The following is a 17,562-nucleotide window of genomic DNA, read 5'->3' on the forward strand; positions in this document are numbered from 1 at the left end:
ACAAATCAATATATCCAACTTCTGACTGATTTTGCTTGATCACATCACAGACATTGTATAATGCATATGTATTGCATGTAAATAATGTGTATAAAAATAACTGTTTGAAAACTATTTCTATTTGATCCCATAACATGATTGATAATCATACAGCATTTCTACCCTTCCTCACATGTAAATACATAGTATCATCATGTCAGAGAAGACATCATAGGCTTCCCACAATGCATTTCTCCTGTTTCAATTGGGTCGATAGTAACGAAATATACAATGAACAGAACACATCATGATCTTGCAAAATATGTTTATATCTTGACTATTGACCCATGTTTAGCCAGTCTATTCTCAAAATGTACACAAAGAGACCTGTACAAAGTAATAGGAGTGTCATTTGATGTAATGAGGTGATACATCATGTTGCAAAGGATTCTGGGAAGGGTAAGATGTCTTCTCTGTATCGCCACATTGCTAGTAGATACTGCCTTTAATGCTGATTTGATACTTTCTGCCGCTTGCCGCTGAACGGCATGACGCTTCATGATGACGCGTTATTTTTCGCAAGCGGAGCGGCACACCTCCGAGCCGCAGCGGCATGACTCAGAAAACCAATGTTTCCGTTCTGTATTTATTTACACTGTATCGCAAAATCAAATTTACTGACTACACTTGGTTTGTGGTAGACGGTCACTAGGTCACATTTGTCCACCGATACTTGGGAGAGCCGAGTAAATGCTACATGTATAATACTTCCATAATGGTAAATCATAATTTCATGATAATTTCATCAATCCAAATAATTCTATCACAGGCACTTGCTAAACATATTGAGAGATAAATCAACTGCAATTTTCACAAATTAAAATAATAATAAATTGTGTTTCCGCAATAAAAAAAACCCAAATTTGTACATTTTTTTTCCGGAATGCACTCTGAATTCGCTTCAGTCGTCACGTACTACACCTGCTGAAGCATATACCTTCTTACATATTGGCGTATAAAATAATGTGTTTAATTCCATTTTGACTGATAATTATACTTTAAAGTTACCTCATTAGCGATGGGAAACTCAAAATAAAGTTCAAAGGGCCTAAACCACCGGAGCGGCATAATAATTGAAATGACCGCAATCTTGGTGGACATTCTAAGATGACAGGGGGACAGGTCTCTAGTTCCATTCCACAACTATGCAAACCTATCACCTGTTTTATTTTATTATCATGCGAATTGCCCCATGGAGGCCTCCTGGTGGACAGAATTTTATTTAAATGATGTTGTGATTTCGTATTCAATAGGCCTATATCAAATCACACCAAGCCTTGTCTACAGGTGCTTCAAAAATCACATTGTTTATGTATACAAATGAAATAAGTATTAAATGTAATATATACACTGGTGGTTTTCCACCTGGTGGGAAGCATAGGGTATACATGTTACTATACAAAGTAAGTACAATGCCCAAATATATTGGTAATAAAAAAACAATTTCATGTGACCTAAAATGCGTTAACAGGCTATACCAGTTGAAATCCACACCCAGCTCTTGTCTTTTGAAAATTGCTGGCGAGTGACAAATCACTCTCCTCAAAACTTGTCAGGTGAGCTGTTACCAGCTGTAGGTGATTTTAATCACTTGAATTAGTATTACACCAAATGTAGGCGAGTGATAAAAAGCTCTCCTCAGCTCTTCATTTTAGGCGAGTGATCACTCTCACTCGCCTCAAAAGACAAGGCCTGCACACCACCTATATATGGAAGACCTTATAATCGTCCACCAAATGGGGCCACCTGAATGAGTGACTCCATTTGAAATCTACACCCCCTGTGTAGAGGAGATTAAGGTTGTGTCTTACAGGGGGTGTATGGATTTTAACTGTAGTAGCCTAATGATGAAATAAATTATGAAACATACTTTGATTCTGTTTACACCATGAAAAGCTGATCTATATCAAATTACAGTCGCTGCTGTGCCCCATTATAAGTTATAAATGTATGCAATTGTTAGAGAAAATTGACTCAATGCATGCACCCTGAAATGTAGATTTGACACATCAACATCTCAACGTGCATGCATTATTGTGCCCAATCTCTCATGAAACACGAAATTTGCATTTATTTAAAAACCTATACATGTATGTATTATACACAAAATTCCTGCTTTTTTTTTAATACTAAAATTTTGACCAATATCGATGCACCTACTGTCAAGAAAATAATCAATCCTGCAAGATGCGAACGTAGAGAGCTTAGTATGCAAAACTGCAAATAAGGCTCAGACTTTTGCGTGGTATTTATACCAAAAAGTTTTTTTGACAATAAATTTTTTTAATACTATTTGATGTCCATCGCACTTTTCAAAATTTTTAGTAAATCATATATAAATTTGCATAAATTTACAAATTATGCACAATTATGTCCCATATTTACCGACAGATCATGCAAACACTCTATAATGTACGCTGACTGCCCTTTTCAATTTCAACCTGGAGTTTTTCATGGTGTAAACAGTCTTAGGGCTATTCTATTTAGATCCATCATGGAAGACATCACTTAATCTTCCACTTGAATAGCCATTTGGTACCATAGCAGTATAATAGCCCCCCTCTCATTACACACATGGAAATTACACCTAGATGTGTTGTATTCATGAATGAATCCCTGTATTACAATTAGGTGTGTTTTTTGGTCCCCAACTTGACAATCCAAAATTTATCATTACCATTACACACAATGCTATTTGGGGTTCAGAATCTACCTCCAATTACCTACCAAAATATAAACTTTGCCTATATATGTGACCTACTACAACGAAATGAGTACAAAGTCGCAAGTTGCTAGTTACCAGACATCCTGACTGACTGAGATGATGTTCTTTGTTTGCCGTGCACCTGTAGAAGCCAGAATGGGCCACTGTGTTCCCAGTAACAAAGGACATGACAGACATAGGCCTACTTTTGACTTGAAAAGGTGCGTGTGAAACAAAGAACACCAACACAGTAGCCAGGGCGCTTTGAAACTACCAAATTATGCTCATTTTGTGGTAGCAGGTCACATATAATGATGCTATATAAATATACCACAAAATAAAATAAATGTTTAGGACTAGAAAAAATGTGTTTCCTGGGAAGATGATGAGTAAAAGAGTGACATTTCCCATATTTTCTATACATGTACATGTAAATTCCCTCTAAATACATAATTTCAATCAATATGGATTCCACATTTTTCCAGACCTGCATGATAATGGGGTAAAAACAAAACCAAAACAAAATAAATAAAACACAAGTTACACATAAATATTGAGGCATTTGTCTAGTTTGGGAACCAGGGGATATGTGTAAGCCAAAATTTCATTTGTATCAACTTTGCATTTTGCATCAAGGTTGTCATATAAGATAATGTCCTTACATAGAGTCTGTTATTATTCCATCATTAATTTATTTATTTACAAAAATAGCATCTAGCTGGCCATTTTAGATGTAGAAGCATGTACCGTATTTGTTCCATTATCCGCCCATGACCCTATAAGCACCCACCCAGCAACTTACCTATCCTATACATGATCCTCATCATTATAAACACATCAAAAGAAATAAGTCCCCCTCTGAAAATTTCGTCATAACATCGTAAAGTAAAACTTTGTACCAATAAAACTTACTTAGAAATAATTATATGATTGTTTACTAAGTGTTTTGTGAAAATGAAAGATGTCCATGACTTCATGGCTGAATGAACCCAAATTAAAGACAAAAACTGCCCTTTCCAAAAGTCACAAAGTAGGCCTATGCTTGTTAACTGCAAGGCATATTGGGACAAGGAATGGAACTGGTGATCTTACAACTGTGCTGAACTCTGCACCAAAGGGATTTGCATGGCTGAATGATCAAGAATCGATACACATGTAACACTCCATAACATCAAAATATAAATAATACGAATGTACAGAGCGAACCCATCATGTGTTGGTTCGTCTAGAGCGTGAGTGAGAGAGAGAGTTATCCCACACCTGGGTTTTATAGTCGTCTTCCCTATTCATAAACAAATATCCTTTGATACTAAAATCGATCGGGATGAGTCGGCAATTTGTGACTTTCCCAAACAAGAATATCTTATAAAAAAGTAAGACTCCCGCATCAACATTCTGCACTGTTACACACATTACAGTAAATGTTCACTTGGTGAGGATTTTAAACTGCACTCAAACACATGGGGTTTTCCATTAATAACAAGCCATGAATCAACTTTTGTGACAAGCATAGGCCTACTTTGTGACTTTTGAAAAGGGCAGTTTTTGCCTTCAATTTAGGCTCATTCAGCCCTTAAGTCATGGAAATCTCTCATTTTCACACATCACTTAGTAAACAGTCATATAATTATTTCAAAGTTAGTTTTATTGGTACAAAACGAAATCTTACAATGTTATGACGACATGTTCAGAGGGGGACTTATTTCTTTTGATGTGTTTATATGCAGGATGCAACTACCATGTATCAAAAACAGAACCATCTACACATAAAATCCATATTTTGGTTAATTTTTGTACATAATTATGCAAATATAAACAATATCAAATTAAAAATAAGCAGTAAGCACCCAACCAAAATGATTTTGTTTAGCACCCTGGGCGGTTAATGTTATGAATGATACGCTAATATAGCCTATACTGAAAGGGCTGACCACCAATCAGTTCATATACTCCCCCCCCCTTTTTTTTCCTTGGTATTTTCAGGTTTTAATTTGCAACAAATTTAGCCAAAGTGTCAGCTCCGAAGATGGAAAAATCAGTTCCCTATTTTTGAAAAACTGTGCGGCCGATACCTGCACAACAAATGATCTAGCAAGTATTCAGTAATTTGATAAAACTTCTGAATAACGAAGACATGGCACTGAATCAGATTATAAACCAAGTTTTTCTCAGACTTATGTAACATGTTTCATCCTGGGTCCCAATCTAGACAATGATACAAATATTGGAATGTTTAATCACCATGGGCCAATTCCATTTGTAATCCATATATACACCGGATTACACCCCCTATGGCAGACATGACCTTAATCTTCCACACAGAGAGTGTGAATTTCAAATGGGATTACCTGAAAGTGCTGAGAACCAATGTTCTATTTTGAATGCTTACATGTACTCAGATGATTATATCATGTACATGAATTAACCAATCAGGGGCTCTGTAAGAAAGGCAGTAGTACCCATGGGGTCAAAGGTCAACAAATCTTGTTTTGTCCAACAACTTTTTATTTCACTTATTTTTGTTAATTCCATTATTTTGTCTATTTGCAATTGCCGTACACTCAAAAACAAAAATTTCAGAGAAACATAATGGATGCTTGGCCAATGTAAAATTTCTGATTGTCTTTTTGAACAACTAGACAACACTTAAAAGATCTTTTTTTTTGTCTTATCATTTTACATGTAAATCAGCAATCAATAGTAATCAATTAATCAATATATTAATCATAGTAATCAATCAATCAATAATAATTAGGCCTGTTATTGACACATGATTTCTAATTCAACACTTCGTTGGGGGAAAAAATACGACAATCGACACGTGTCGAAACTCGTAATGAGATTTAAAAATGCTGAAAAAAGTCGATAGATAAAGCTTAAAATCACGCCCATATGAGTTACGATTGCAGACTTCTGGTGTAAACATACTTCCTGGTTTGTTCTACTTCCGGGTTCAGGTCAACTTCGGGAGGTAATTTTCGACTTTCCGATGAAAACATGATCATACGGTAAGCTTATTCGGACAAAATAGCATGGAAATTTCTTTTTTTTTAAAACCTTTTTGATATGTGTCGTAAAGTGTCGAAAAAGGACAATTTATTTTGACATGTCGGATTTAGGGCCATATCGACGATAATACGACACATACGACAGTCGATAACAGGCCTAATAATAATCAATAGTTCACCCTTAGGTTTCCTTTATTGCAGTCTTCTCAGCTTGCTTTGGACTCAACATTATATTGCTGCTCCTATAATCCTTAGCGATGAAATCACTTCGTATTAAGCGATAAAACAGTATCATGTTGATCACTACCAGAGTCAAAATGGCAAGCGTGAACACCACAAACCAAAATGACGACATTTTGTCGTAATCTGCAGGCAAGAAGACCAGTAGCATGATGGATCCGCCTATGAGACGAAATGTGATGTACGTAAATATGTTGAACGCATTGTTTATTTTGTAGATAAGAGAATCTTTAGAAAACCCATACATAAGAAGCAGCTGTCGCCCGTGTAGGAATATGGAATTGGTCTCTATCATTGACCCCATGAGGGCGTATGCTACGAGTTGCTGATGGTACATTATGCAGCCAAAGCCGAGGAGAAAGAGCTGAAACATGAAAAAAGAAATTACTTAAAAATAGAATAATTCGAACGCTGGGTGCAGAGTCTCTATTTCAAATCCAGAACACTTGCTTTTTTACTATTGAGTATGACATCCATAAAAATTTGAATTGTTTTGAACAAGTGTGCCAACTATTTTTTCGCTGATTCCATACAGCTTTTAAAATCATTTGTGTGCCGAAAAATCACAGCGGACAAGCGTATTGAACCATGACCTTATCCGGCGATAACAACAAAATTTTACCTCCCAATTTCATGATTATGTAGTTGTTATAGACTTGTTGTTCTCTGTGCATCTTGTAGACACCTTTTTCTGCTAAAATTCCATGAAATTTGAATCATATTCATCCATTATTCCATGACACTTTAATAGATTAATTTTTATCGTATTCAATTGGTACTACTACATCAATTCCGGTCTCAAACAATGCATCATGACAAAATCGGGAGATGATACAGGCCCAGTGCACACGCACACGTCATGCAGTATTTGTGATCCTGAACTCTGTCCTTTGAGCGTCAGCGGAATAGGACCGTCGCCTGCATCAATGTGATACAAAATTGGATCGATTAAGCCCATATTTATTGGTTGAGATATGCGAGACCAATAAATATTGGGTGTAAAGCATCCAATTTTATCATCATTATGTGTTGGATCCAATATTTTCACACACTTGGATTCATCAAAACAATGTAAATTTGGCTGTGGACAGCCCTTGGTGCAATGAGCCCTTTTATCTCAGTCACTTGATGTAATGGCGGCCAATACGCCTACCAGAGTAGATATCAAATGGAATCAGAAATCCAGTATCAACCAATACTTTAATACGATATTGTGCATTAGGTATTCTTATTGTGTTAGTAATATATGGATTTTCCGGTGTCGAAAAACTTTCAACAAAATTGATTTAAAAAAAAAGGATAATGCTGGCTTCATAATACTTTCTGCTGCTAAGCGGCATGACGCTTCATCATGCTGCTTGCACTTGTCTGCAAGCAGAGAGGCATACAGCTGAGCGGCAGCGGCATGACTCTGAAAGCAGGGGGCATCGATTCTGCGCCCCCTCCAAGTGATGAAAGTCAACATGTTTGCGCGCTATGCACGCATTTCAGCACAAAATCATAGGAAAGATCATTTTAAGACCGATCGATATTCAACTTCATTATAACCAAAATTAATTAGCGGTAGGCCATATTTGTGCAAGCGTGCAATTGTTTCAAGAATTGGGGGGTTCCATTACATGTATGTATCCTTAGCCCTGGGCACCACAACCCCTAGCTACGCCACTGTTGTTCTTCCCTTGAACGTATCTGAAAAGACCTTTTCCCATCGCTCATGACATATATGTAAGGCAGGGCTGTCAACTCTCACGCATTGGCCGTGAGTCTCACGCATTGGGTCACTTTCTCACGGTCTCACGCCAAGGTAGTAGAATCTCACGCCTTGGTAGTAAATCTCACGCCAAAAGCTGGAAAATGAGTAAAATCTCACGCATCGTCATGAATAATTTGTTGCTCCTCCCCGCTTTTCACATTCTCGGGCACCGTGGCTCAAATAACCATGCTACAAAATGAACATTGGAGTCGGCAAATCCCGGTACGCCTCTGTCTCACGCCAAGCATTTCCAAAAAGTTGACAGCCCTGATGTAAGGTAGCCTGTTGTTTCCAATGCAGTATACAACACTCTACCTCATTGGGTAAAACGCTCCTCACTCAGCGATATAGTACATAAATTCAGCACATGCCTTGATCAACTTACACAGCAATGATGGGTGAGGATTGGCCATGTTGAATAGACTCCTTGAAAGCGCATCAGATCAGAGGCATCATACACCAGGTAACCTGTAAACAACAACAACAAATATATTTCACTGCATGTAATAGACATAATGTACAAATGCATAATTAAATCAGTTTAATGCGTATTACTTGTTGGGAGTGAAATTGTACAAAATAATGCACATATACTGAGATGTTGATGTGTCAGATACACGAGCCCTGCAGGAAGTGCATCAGGGGAGTGCAATTGTGTACAATTTCTCGAGCAATAAGTGATACGCATAAACCTATTTCATACACATCCATCAAATGTTTTGGTTCTCTCTATTATAAGAATATGGAATATTTTGTGCTATGCATTTGTAATGTTGACACATTATGTCCCAAATAACACAGGCTAGAAATGGAATCTGCAGCCCTCGAATTAAGGATCTGAAGGGGCATGGCAACTTTTTTAGGGCAAGTTGATAATTGCCTTGGATTATCACTGAAAAGGCAAGGCAGCACGGCAGTTTGTAATATTTCAAGAGGGCATCATGGCAACTGTTGAAAATTTGAGAAGGGCACCAAGGCAAAGTGAACAAAACACACACAAACAGTCTGATAGATGATTTTATAATGAAGGGGCAGGGCTGGGGCACCGGACGGCAACTTCATTAGAGGGCACGACAAGTGACTGCCTTGGGTGAAGGACATATTTTGAGGGCATTACGGCAGTGGGGATGGGCACCCACGGCAAAATGCCATGGGTGCTGTGGGTTAATTCGAGGGCTGGGAATCTGCCAAATTTGTTGTGTTTGTCAAGTTAACAGAGCAAATTTTGACACAAATTCATATTCAGACATTAAGTCCCCCATAGAACTCCATGGCCAAATGGTGTTTTTCCTTTATCTCAATATTTCTGCTTGAAATGGACCAAAACACATCAGCTAAACCCACATTTTTGCACCATAGTGTACATGTACATAAGGACTAGTGATTACACTGACAAAATTTCATTGATATACATGTAGCTCTTTCACTTCTGGGCGATTTCTAAAACTTTTTGATACCCCCTCGTACCTGCTGAAGAATTACAAACTTGTGTTTTTGCCTTAGACAAATTTGACATTTTACACAATACCTGGCAGCACAGACTACTACAGACCATTGGTTGCTAAAGGTCTGTAGTACATGTGTAGTCTGTGCCTGGCAGCTTTACCTACTTACCTATGGTGATACAAATATTGACTTCTCCCAGTGTTGTGTGGGTAGTAACTCGCTCAGACATGTACTCAGGTGATCTGAAAACACTACAGAAACATGGGAACCTCATTAACACAGTGTTGTAATAATGGTAGTCAGGGAGTGAGTCAATCAAGTTACGTCAATCAGGGATTCAGTCAAAAGTCAGTTGAAATGAGTCACTGACTGAAAAGCTTACCAGTTGAAACATTGAAGTCCATACCATTTTTCATCCTGATGTACATGTAGCAGCGAAGTGGGTTTTCAGGTTTCACTACCCAGGCATCAGGTTACTTCCCCGCCATTTTTTTTAAAGGCTTGTTATTAATTTTTTTTTCGTTTGGGGTGATGACTCCTTGGACCTAGAGCTGGATTATTGACCTACAAAAAAAAATGTCAGTGTTTTTAATAACCCGATGCTGGCTCTCTTACCCGGGTTACCCAATTACCTACCCGAAAGTTGCGTCGGGTACCCTGGTACAAAAATACCTGAAAATATCTGCCTTTTAGATGTGGCATTTTATTGGGGCTGCTTATGCTAGCATTCGCTCAAAGCGCTGGTGTAAACATGCATGCACATTGCACATATATACCGTGTGTCATAAGTCTGTTCCTCCCCCATAGGAAAACCATTTTAACATGCTTGAAATTAAACTTACACAATTAATTTGATATTAATTTGTTACTGGTTATTGTTTTGGATCAATATAAATGTCACTTAGCAATTTATTTGAAGTTGATGTCTTTTTATGGTTGATAACCTCCGAAAGTCTGCAAACCTCGGTTATTGTTGTTTTTCCATTGAAAATCAAGGTTTGCAGACCTTTAAATCTGCCATAACATACAAAATTAGCTCTAAAATTCTAGAACAATGGCCGACATATTTTTTTCGCTGCAATGAGCCTTAAGGTTCATTGCAGGTAGTAGCCCAAAGGCAATTAAAAAGAGAGGGTACTTCCATATTGAGGCTATGCTTCAGGGGAAGTCGAAATATAGGCGGAACGGACTTTCGACACACGGTATATATGCTTAAAGATGCAGTCTATTGTACATGCCAAATGCACTGCCACATCCAAGCAGAATACATTTCAATGAAGAAAGCTGGAAAACTAGACTGAAAAAAGGCAACAAAAAAAATGGGCTAAAAATAAAAAAGGAAAGGGTGAAAAATGGTTTAAAAATGGGTAACCTACAATGTAGTCTGATAAGTTTTAAAAGTGGGAAACGTGGAGTGTCAAATTTGAACTTGCCATATAAAACTTTATACATGGTCTCCAAACAGGCAGTGATATACCAGTACCGGTACCTACAAACTGTTGCTTAAATGTCCTCAATATTAAATTAAAAAATAACATCGGTATTATTATGTACGGTAATTTAAAAAAAAATTCAAATTCAAGTTTCAGTGCCATCATCACTGCCATGTTTAATTTTGAATTTGACTTTTGCAAAAAATGAAAACAGAATTTTATTACAATTTCCATGGAGCATCATCAATCAAAACAATTTTCATGCAAATGAAACTATAAATGGCCCATTTCACGGTTAGGCGCCACTTTTGGTGAAAAAAACTCAAAAATTTCAAAATGGATTAAATTTCATTTAATAGGGGTTTTCTTAACCAAATAAGATCAGATTTTCATAAAAATATAATTTCCTAGCTTAAATCTCTCTACTTCTCAAAGAAAATTATGATTTATTATCTCATGTTATGTAATTTTTTAACAAATTTGATAAATATTGAGTAGTGTATATTAAACTTTGACTGTCCAATATATAATAATAGATATTGAACATAAATAAGTATGTCATAGGCTCACTTGTGATCAAATTTGGGCAAATTTGGTTGTGTAATGACAAATTTATGGCCAATTAAATGTGATTTTGTGGTAAAAAAGGAAATTGACATGAAAAGGTTTACTCATCAATTTTAATAATCAATGAATGACTCTGATATTTCACAGCTTTGAAGGTCATAATATGGGTAATGTTCACAAATAATATTAGCCAGTTTGAAAACACAGGTCAAATTCAAGATTCTGATGTTTGTGCAATTTTGGATGTGACTGATGTAAATGTGAACGGAAACAACACACTGTAAACCAAAGTATGTTTTAGAAAATAATGATTTAAAGAGTTTTCACACACTCAGTAAATTCAATGGGATATATTGAAACATATCAACCTGTGTTAGCTTTCATTTTAAAACATTGTTTACCAAGCCTTACATTAAGCATGTCAAGACCAGGAGTCAAAAAGCGGCTCCTGGTCCTTGGGATTTTGCTGAACCAGGAGCCATTTTTGCAAACCCAGGAGCAATTTCAAGAAATGAAGAAATTAATTAGTTTTACAGGTTTTATCCATTCCAGCATTATTTATACATTATGTGTATGTATACCAAAGTGTAAATAAAATTAAACCAACCAATTAAAAAAAAAAATTTTTTTAATTATTTTTTATAATTTTTACATGGTAGACCAAGTTTAAATCATACAAAATCAAAGAAAAAACATCCATATAATTTGTAATAAACCTGGCAACCCAGTGACCCACTCTTTTCATGAACTGAACCAGATAGGAAAATTGCGTTCAAAAAGTGCAATAACTTCAATGAACAAGTGTTTTGGGACTGGGACTCAAGAAGGTCAAAGTGGCAAGGTAAATTTAAATTGCACCTGGACTAGTATTAATACTTTACTTGCTGAGGGCTTTAAGGGCATTTTAGTTGCTTGTAAGATTAATTAAACTGCTACTAGTGCTAGGCCTATTCTTTTTTTTCTTTTTTTTTTAAAGCAATATAGTGGTTTGTCATGTATGTTGACCTGCCAACTGAGCACAAAACCAGTCAATTATAGTTTATACTGGTCAATTTAAGCTTTTATACCAGGAGCCAAACACTTGTTTTTAGTGGCTCCTGGTCTATGCATTTTGCACTTGAACCAGGAGCCAAAAGGTTGGAACCACTGGGTAAAAATCGCCCGGCGCCTGTCTAATGTAAGGCTTGTTGTTTACAATTTATAGAAGCGGATGTGACATTTTCAATTGTGAACGTAATATTTCATTATTATAAACAGTTTGCTTGTCAAAAATGTAAGCTTTGGGCACTTCTAACACATATATTTTGTGAGATTCTATTGAATTGAGCATTGATGCTACAATGCTTTTCCTGACCCTTTATATTTTTGAATTTTTTTCAGTTAATACTGAAATATTCCGTTCACAATTGAAAATGTCACATCCGCTTCTATAAATTTTATACAAAACTGTCCCCTAAAGACAACAACAAAGCCATGAAACAATCATATGTGACATGTATGAAATAATAAACCTATTTTAGAAAGTCAAATATCAAGTTGTTCAAGTATTTTTGCCCAAAAACTACAAATTTTGAGGATGTGACATGCATGTGAACGGAAACTGAAGCTTTTTGAGTCCCCTGGATGTCACAATTAAAGAAAGCATACTGAATTAAAGATTTGTTGTGCCTTTTGAACCCCCACAAACCTGTAATGAAATAACTTCAAATTGGCATCCTAGCCCTATTCCTGTCTTAGTTCTTTGACGAAACTATTTTGGATGTGACAGGTACCATGGATGTGACACATGTGAACGGAAACTTTGAAATGACATCTGCAAGCTAAGTTGATGAAGGATTTTTCATTAAATGGTGTCATTAGATAGCTCATAGCAGGGGATTTTTAAAAATCAAGGAGAAAAAATTCTACAACATATTTGTAAATAAATTATACTATTTGGAAAATTAATCGGATGTGACAAAATTGTGAACAGAATTTGTTGGCAAAAATTCAAACTATCGCTGTATCTACATATTAAGAGCAACAAGTGTAATTTGTTCAACAAATAGTATCAAGACTCTGAACTTTACTAAAACACACTAGTTTGCCATTCATGTCAAGTATTAGTTGATCTATTCCACATTGAATAAGGTACATAGATGTGAACGGAAAATGTCACATCCGAATTCAGAAACTTAAATGGTTCTCATTTAACTGACAACTATAATACTTTGTTCATGTATGGCTGTATAGTGCAATTGTTCACTACATAAAAACAACAAAAGCAGCTGGTAGGGTCAACATAGTTAAAAGTGGCAGCATTGGAAAACAAATGTCTGTTTCCAGGTTGCTAGTGAAATGTGGTTTTTTAACCACTTCTGACCCCTGTGCGATGAAAGATAAAAGCAGAAAGGCCGATTAAGCTAGTGGAGGTAGGCCATACAGAGACAATGAAAAATCACCAACAGTAAATTCTGTAACCCCATTATTTTTTACACACCAGGCCAGATATGCTGAAAATCAAAAAGTGGCTCCTGTGAAATGGGCCAAATAACAATTGCAATTAATAGTAAAAATTTCATTTGAATGAAAACAGAGCCCATGTCAACAGCGTGATGATTCTCCGCATACACTTGAATGCCAGTGTGTGCGCGAAACGCAGTGTCCATCAGTATTGAAGTGAATCTAACTATTAACCATATTTAAGGGATGGGGTATGAACGTTTGGACAATAGGCCTGTTTATCAGACATAAGAATCAGACATATCGAATTGCATTCCGAATATGAAGAATGTCCTTCTGATATCAAATAATTTTGATTTTTTGAAATTTGCAGTGTATACATGTAATATTACACATTTTATGGCAAATTATTAAAAATTTATATTTTAAAACGGTACTCATAAATTCATAAATCATTCCAAAGTCTAAAATAATTGAAAAATCTAAAAAAAAAAATAAAAATCTGACAAATCCCAGAAATTGAGGAGGGAGGGGACGAGAACCAAAACATTAATTTTATACGGCCTTATAAAAGTGTTTCTTGTATATTAGTAGGGGTAGGTTAAACAGCCTTTTAAAAAGGGTGATGTTTCATATTTCTTAGGGAACAGGCTTATTTGATGCAGTATGATCTCCTGAGCATTTTGACACCATTTTCATCCAAATCGGCCAAAAAATGAGTTGGTGCCGGCCAAAACAAGTATTTGGACAGGGGGGTCTGGGGGGGTCTGAAAATCAATATTTTTGACAATAATCACTATTATATGCCTAATTCTGTTAAAGTTGGTGCTGATTTGTATGTAATTGATGTCTAGAATTCCATTTATGAAAGTTGCATAAAAATTGGAGTTGTCGTTTTCTTAAAATGGCTGTTTTACGTCCAAATATGGATGTATATATATATATATATTAGACTTTATTTCAACACGGAAAGCCCAATTCAACAAAAGTTGTTCTTCCTTGGGGCCGTGTATAAACAAACATACATGTACAAAATAACAAACAATTACAAAAGCTTATTATCTAGGCTTAAACATATTACAATCACAAAATTATTAATTGTCAAAAGCCATTATGATACTCTTATGGTTACTTACCATGCTTACAGGCATGTCATTATGGTTTTTTTCGATTATTTTTAAAAGTATATAATGTTGGAGAATTTTGGATATTATTTTCTAGTTCATTCCAGCTTACAGCACCTCTATAAGACAGACTGCGCTTTTTGTACTCTGTTCTTGGCAGGGGTATAGTTACATTACTTTGGCTTTGACGGAAATTATAACTGTTGTTTACATGACTGAAAATATGACCCAAATAAGGAGGTGCAAGATGATTTAAGATTTTGTAGGTTAAAATTAAACAATTTGAGTTTTGTCTGTCAATTAAAGGTTTCCAGTTAAGTTCAGCACGAACATCTCTGCTAGGTGTGTCCCATTTTGCACCACAGATAGTTCTTGCAGCCCTGTTTTGAATAACTTGAAGTTTCTTTGAAACAGTAACACATAATTTCCCCATACAACATTACAATAATCTAAGTGTGGCAGAACAATAGCATTATACACAGTACATAAAATATCCTTAGGGAGACAATTTGCCCTGCATTGTTTTAGCATGAACATACCTTTTAGGCTTTTTTTACGTACATTATTGATTTGCTCATTCCAAGTTAATGTGTCATCAATAATTACACCCAGATGTTTACATTTATTAACTTTCCTAATAGTTATGTCATTTATGCTGATAGATAATTCTTTAACACTGTCCTTAATTGTATTTAGTCTTTGTCTAGATCCTATTAGCATAAATTCAGTTTTATCAGTATTAAGACTAAGTTTATTACTTTGTAACCAATTATTTATCATTTTTAAATCATTATTAATACATTCCGCTTTGCATAAAACATGCGCATGTTCTTTTCACAAGAAATTTTAATGATGCCAGTTTGAAGATAATTACATTTGGCATATCCTCAAGAAATTTGGGCAGTATATTGCTTTTCGTTTGACTGTGGTACTATTTTTCGTATTCTCAGGAAGCCTTCCATTGAAACGTGCACGTTTTAAAGTGCATTGACCCCTGTACAGTTAAATGGGAGCATTCTATGAAATATTCAAATGGCTCCCAAAATCAAACCGATACAATGAAAACCGCTCAAATTTCTTGAGCAGGTACTAACTATGATTGTCTTCATACATACATCATTGAAATTTCCGTTTGAAAGATCGTTTGCGTGTTTTATGCAAAGCGCCCTCACATCCATATTTGGACGTAAAACAGCCATTTTAAGAAAACGACAACTCCAATTTTTATGCAACTTTCATAAATGGAATTGTGGACATCAATTACATACAAATCAGCACCAACTTTAACAGAATTAGGCATAAAATAATGATTATTGTCAAAAATATTGATTTTCAGACCCCCCACAGACCCCCCTGTCCAAATACTTGTTTTGGCCGGCACCAACTCATTTTTTGGCCGATTTGGATGAAAATGGTGTCAAAATGCTCAGGAGATCATACTGCATCAAATAAGCCTGTTCCCTAAGAAATTTGAAGCATCAAGATTTTTTAACCGACCACTAATATTAGCAAGGCTATAGAAAGAATCTCTACTTCCTCTAGACATATTTTTTGAAAAGTTATAATAACTGAATTTCAAAAAATAAAAATAAAATTTAAGAAACCTCAAAAAAGGAAGCGGGAGGGGACGTGAAACACATTTTTTATTTGGCCTTATACGGTCGCGTTGTACTTTGAAATACGCGACGTATGATCGCAGTCAGATCGCATTACAGCTGTTGGCAACTAGTGTTCATTCAAATGTAAGAGTAGTAAAATAGTACGGCAAGGTGAAGGTGTCAAGGTCGAATCACTGAATAAAATATTTGTCTGACACGAACAACCATCTGACATGTCTGACCATGTCCGGACCATGACAAAATTACATTGATTGGCATAATTGGCAACTATTAAAAAGCTAAGCCTGTTTTCTTCTCCATATTAATTCAATTGCTGGGGAAATCTGACCATTGGCATAAACCTTGAAAAATGAAGAAAGCTTACTAAACTTACCAATAAAAGCCAACCATAGAAACTAACACTGCGTGTAAGATTGACCCCATGACATTTCGCCATTTGCATTTGGTGTATCCCGAATATTTTTCGGGCACTTTGACTGGCTCGGAATTGTCATCTAAAAACTTGTTAAACAGCCAAAAAGCAACGCATGACGTTAAAACTGTGCCTGTGCCGACGATGTCATACATGATGATGGTGATGATATTTGCTATAAATTCATATATAAACACTTCGTAAGCTTCAGAAATTGTATTGCAAGTGCTAAGTGCATGCCGGAAGACACCCCAATCAGCGACAATATTGTGTGGCATTATTTTTCAATCCCAGCATGCATGTGTGTATTGTTGATATTTCACACCTTGTGTAATCGAGTGGCAGACGATGGTGGACGACATTATTCAATGTGGCAACAGCCAAAAGCGTAAACAAAACAGACAATATGACGGCAACACTGCCTGCACGCTGGACATGGACGCAATTATTTTTTCCCGAGCCAAGATGCGATTTTAGCTCTATTGGCCCCATTACAGAAAAAAAATGCACAAAATATATTTCCCAGTGCAATGTATACATTTTCACATGAAAATAAATAATTTTAGATTCAAAGAAAAAGAAGAAGAAAATTTTTAAATCATTGGCGGGGATGGTGATCGATCTCGGGACCCTCTGCGTGGGAGGCGAGAGTCTTAACCATTACACCACATTATCGCACGGGCGAAATTTTCAGTATATATCGTAACATATCGTATGCGTTATTCATACAAAAATTTTTTAAAAAACAGTACTTACAATGAGGTTCATTGTCGAA

At 36.0% G+C, this 17,562-nt stretch overlaps 1 protein-coding gene across 1 annotated transcript; it reads right to left on the reverse strand.

The window, feature by feature from the left end:
- Nucleotides 1–5,225: 5,225 nt before the first annotated feature.
- LOC140163115 (TLC domain-containing protein 2-like) lies at nucleotides 5,226–17,061 on the reverse strand. The gene is made up of 4 exons (XM_072186490.1): nucleotides 16,749–17,061; nucleotides 9,359–9,441; nucleotides 8,130–8,212; nucleotides 5,226–6,355 (listed from the first exon to the last, which is right to left on the reverse strand). Exons 1-4 carry the CDS (start codon nucleotides 16,940–16,942, stop codon nucleotides 5,933–5,935), a joined length of 783 nt encoding a protein of 260 aa, XP_072042591.1. The 5' UTR covers nucleotides 16,943–17,061; the 3' UTR covers nucleotides 5,226–5,932.
- Between the last annotated feature and the right edge of the window lie 501 nt (nucleotides 17,062–17,562).

Source organism: Amphiura filiformis, chromosome 10 (assembly GCF_039555335.1).
Source record: "Amphiura filiformis chromosome 10, Afil_fr2py, whole genome shotgun sequence".
Taxonomy (NCBI): Eukaryota; Metazoa; Echinodermata; class Ophiuroidea; order Amphilepidida; family Amphiuridae; genus Amphiura; species Amphiura filiformis.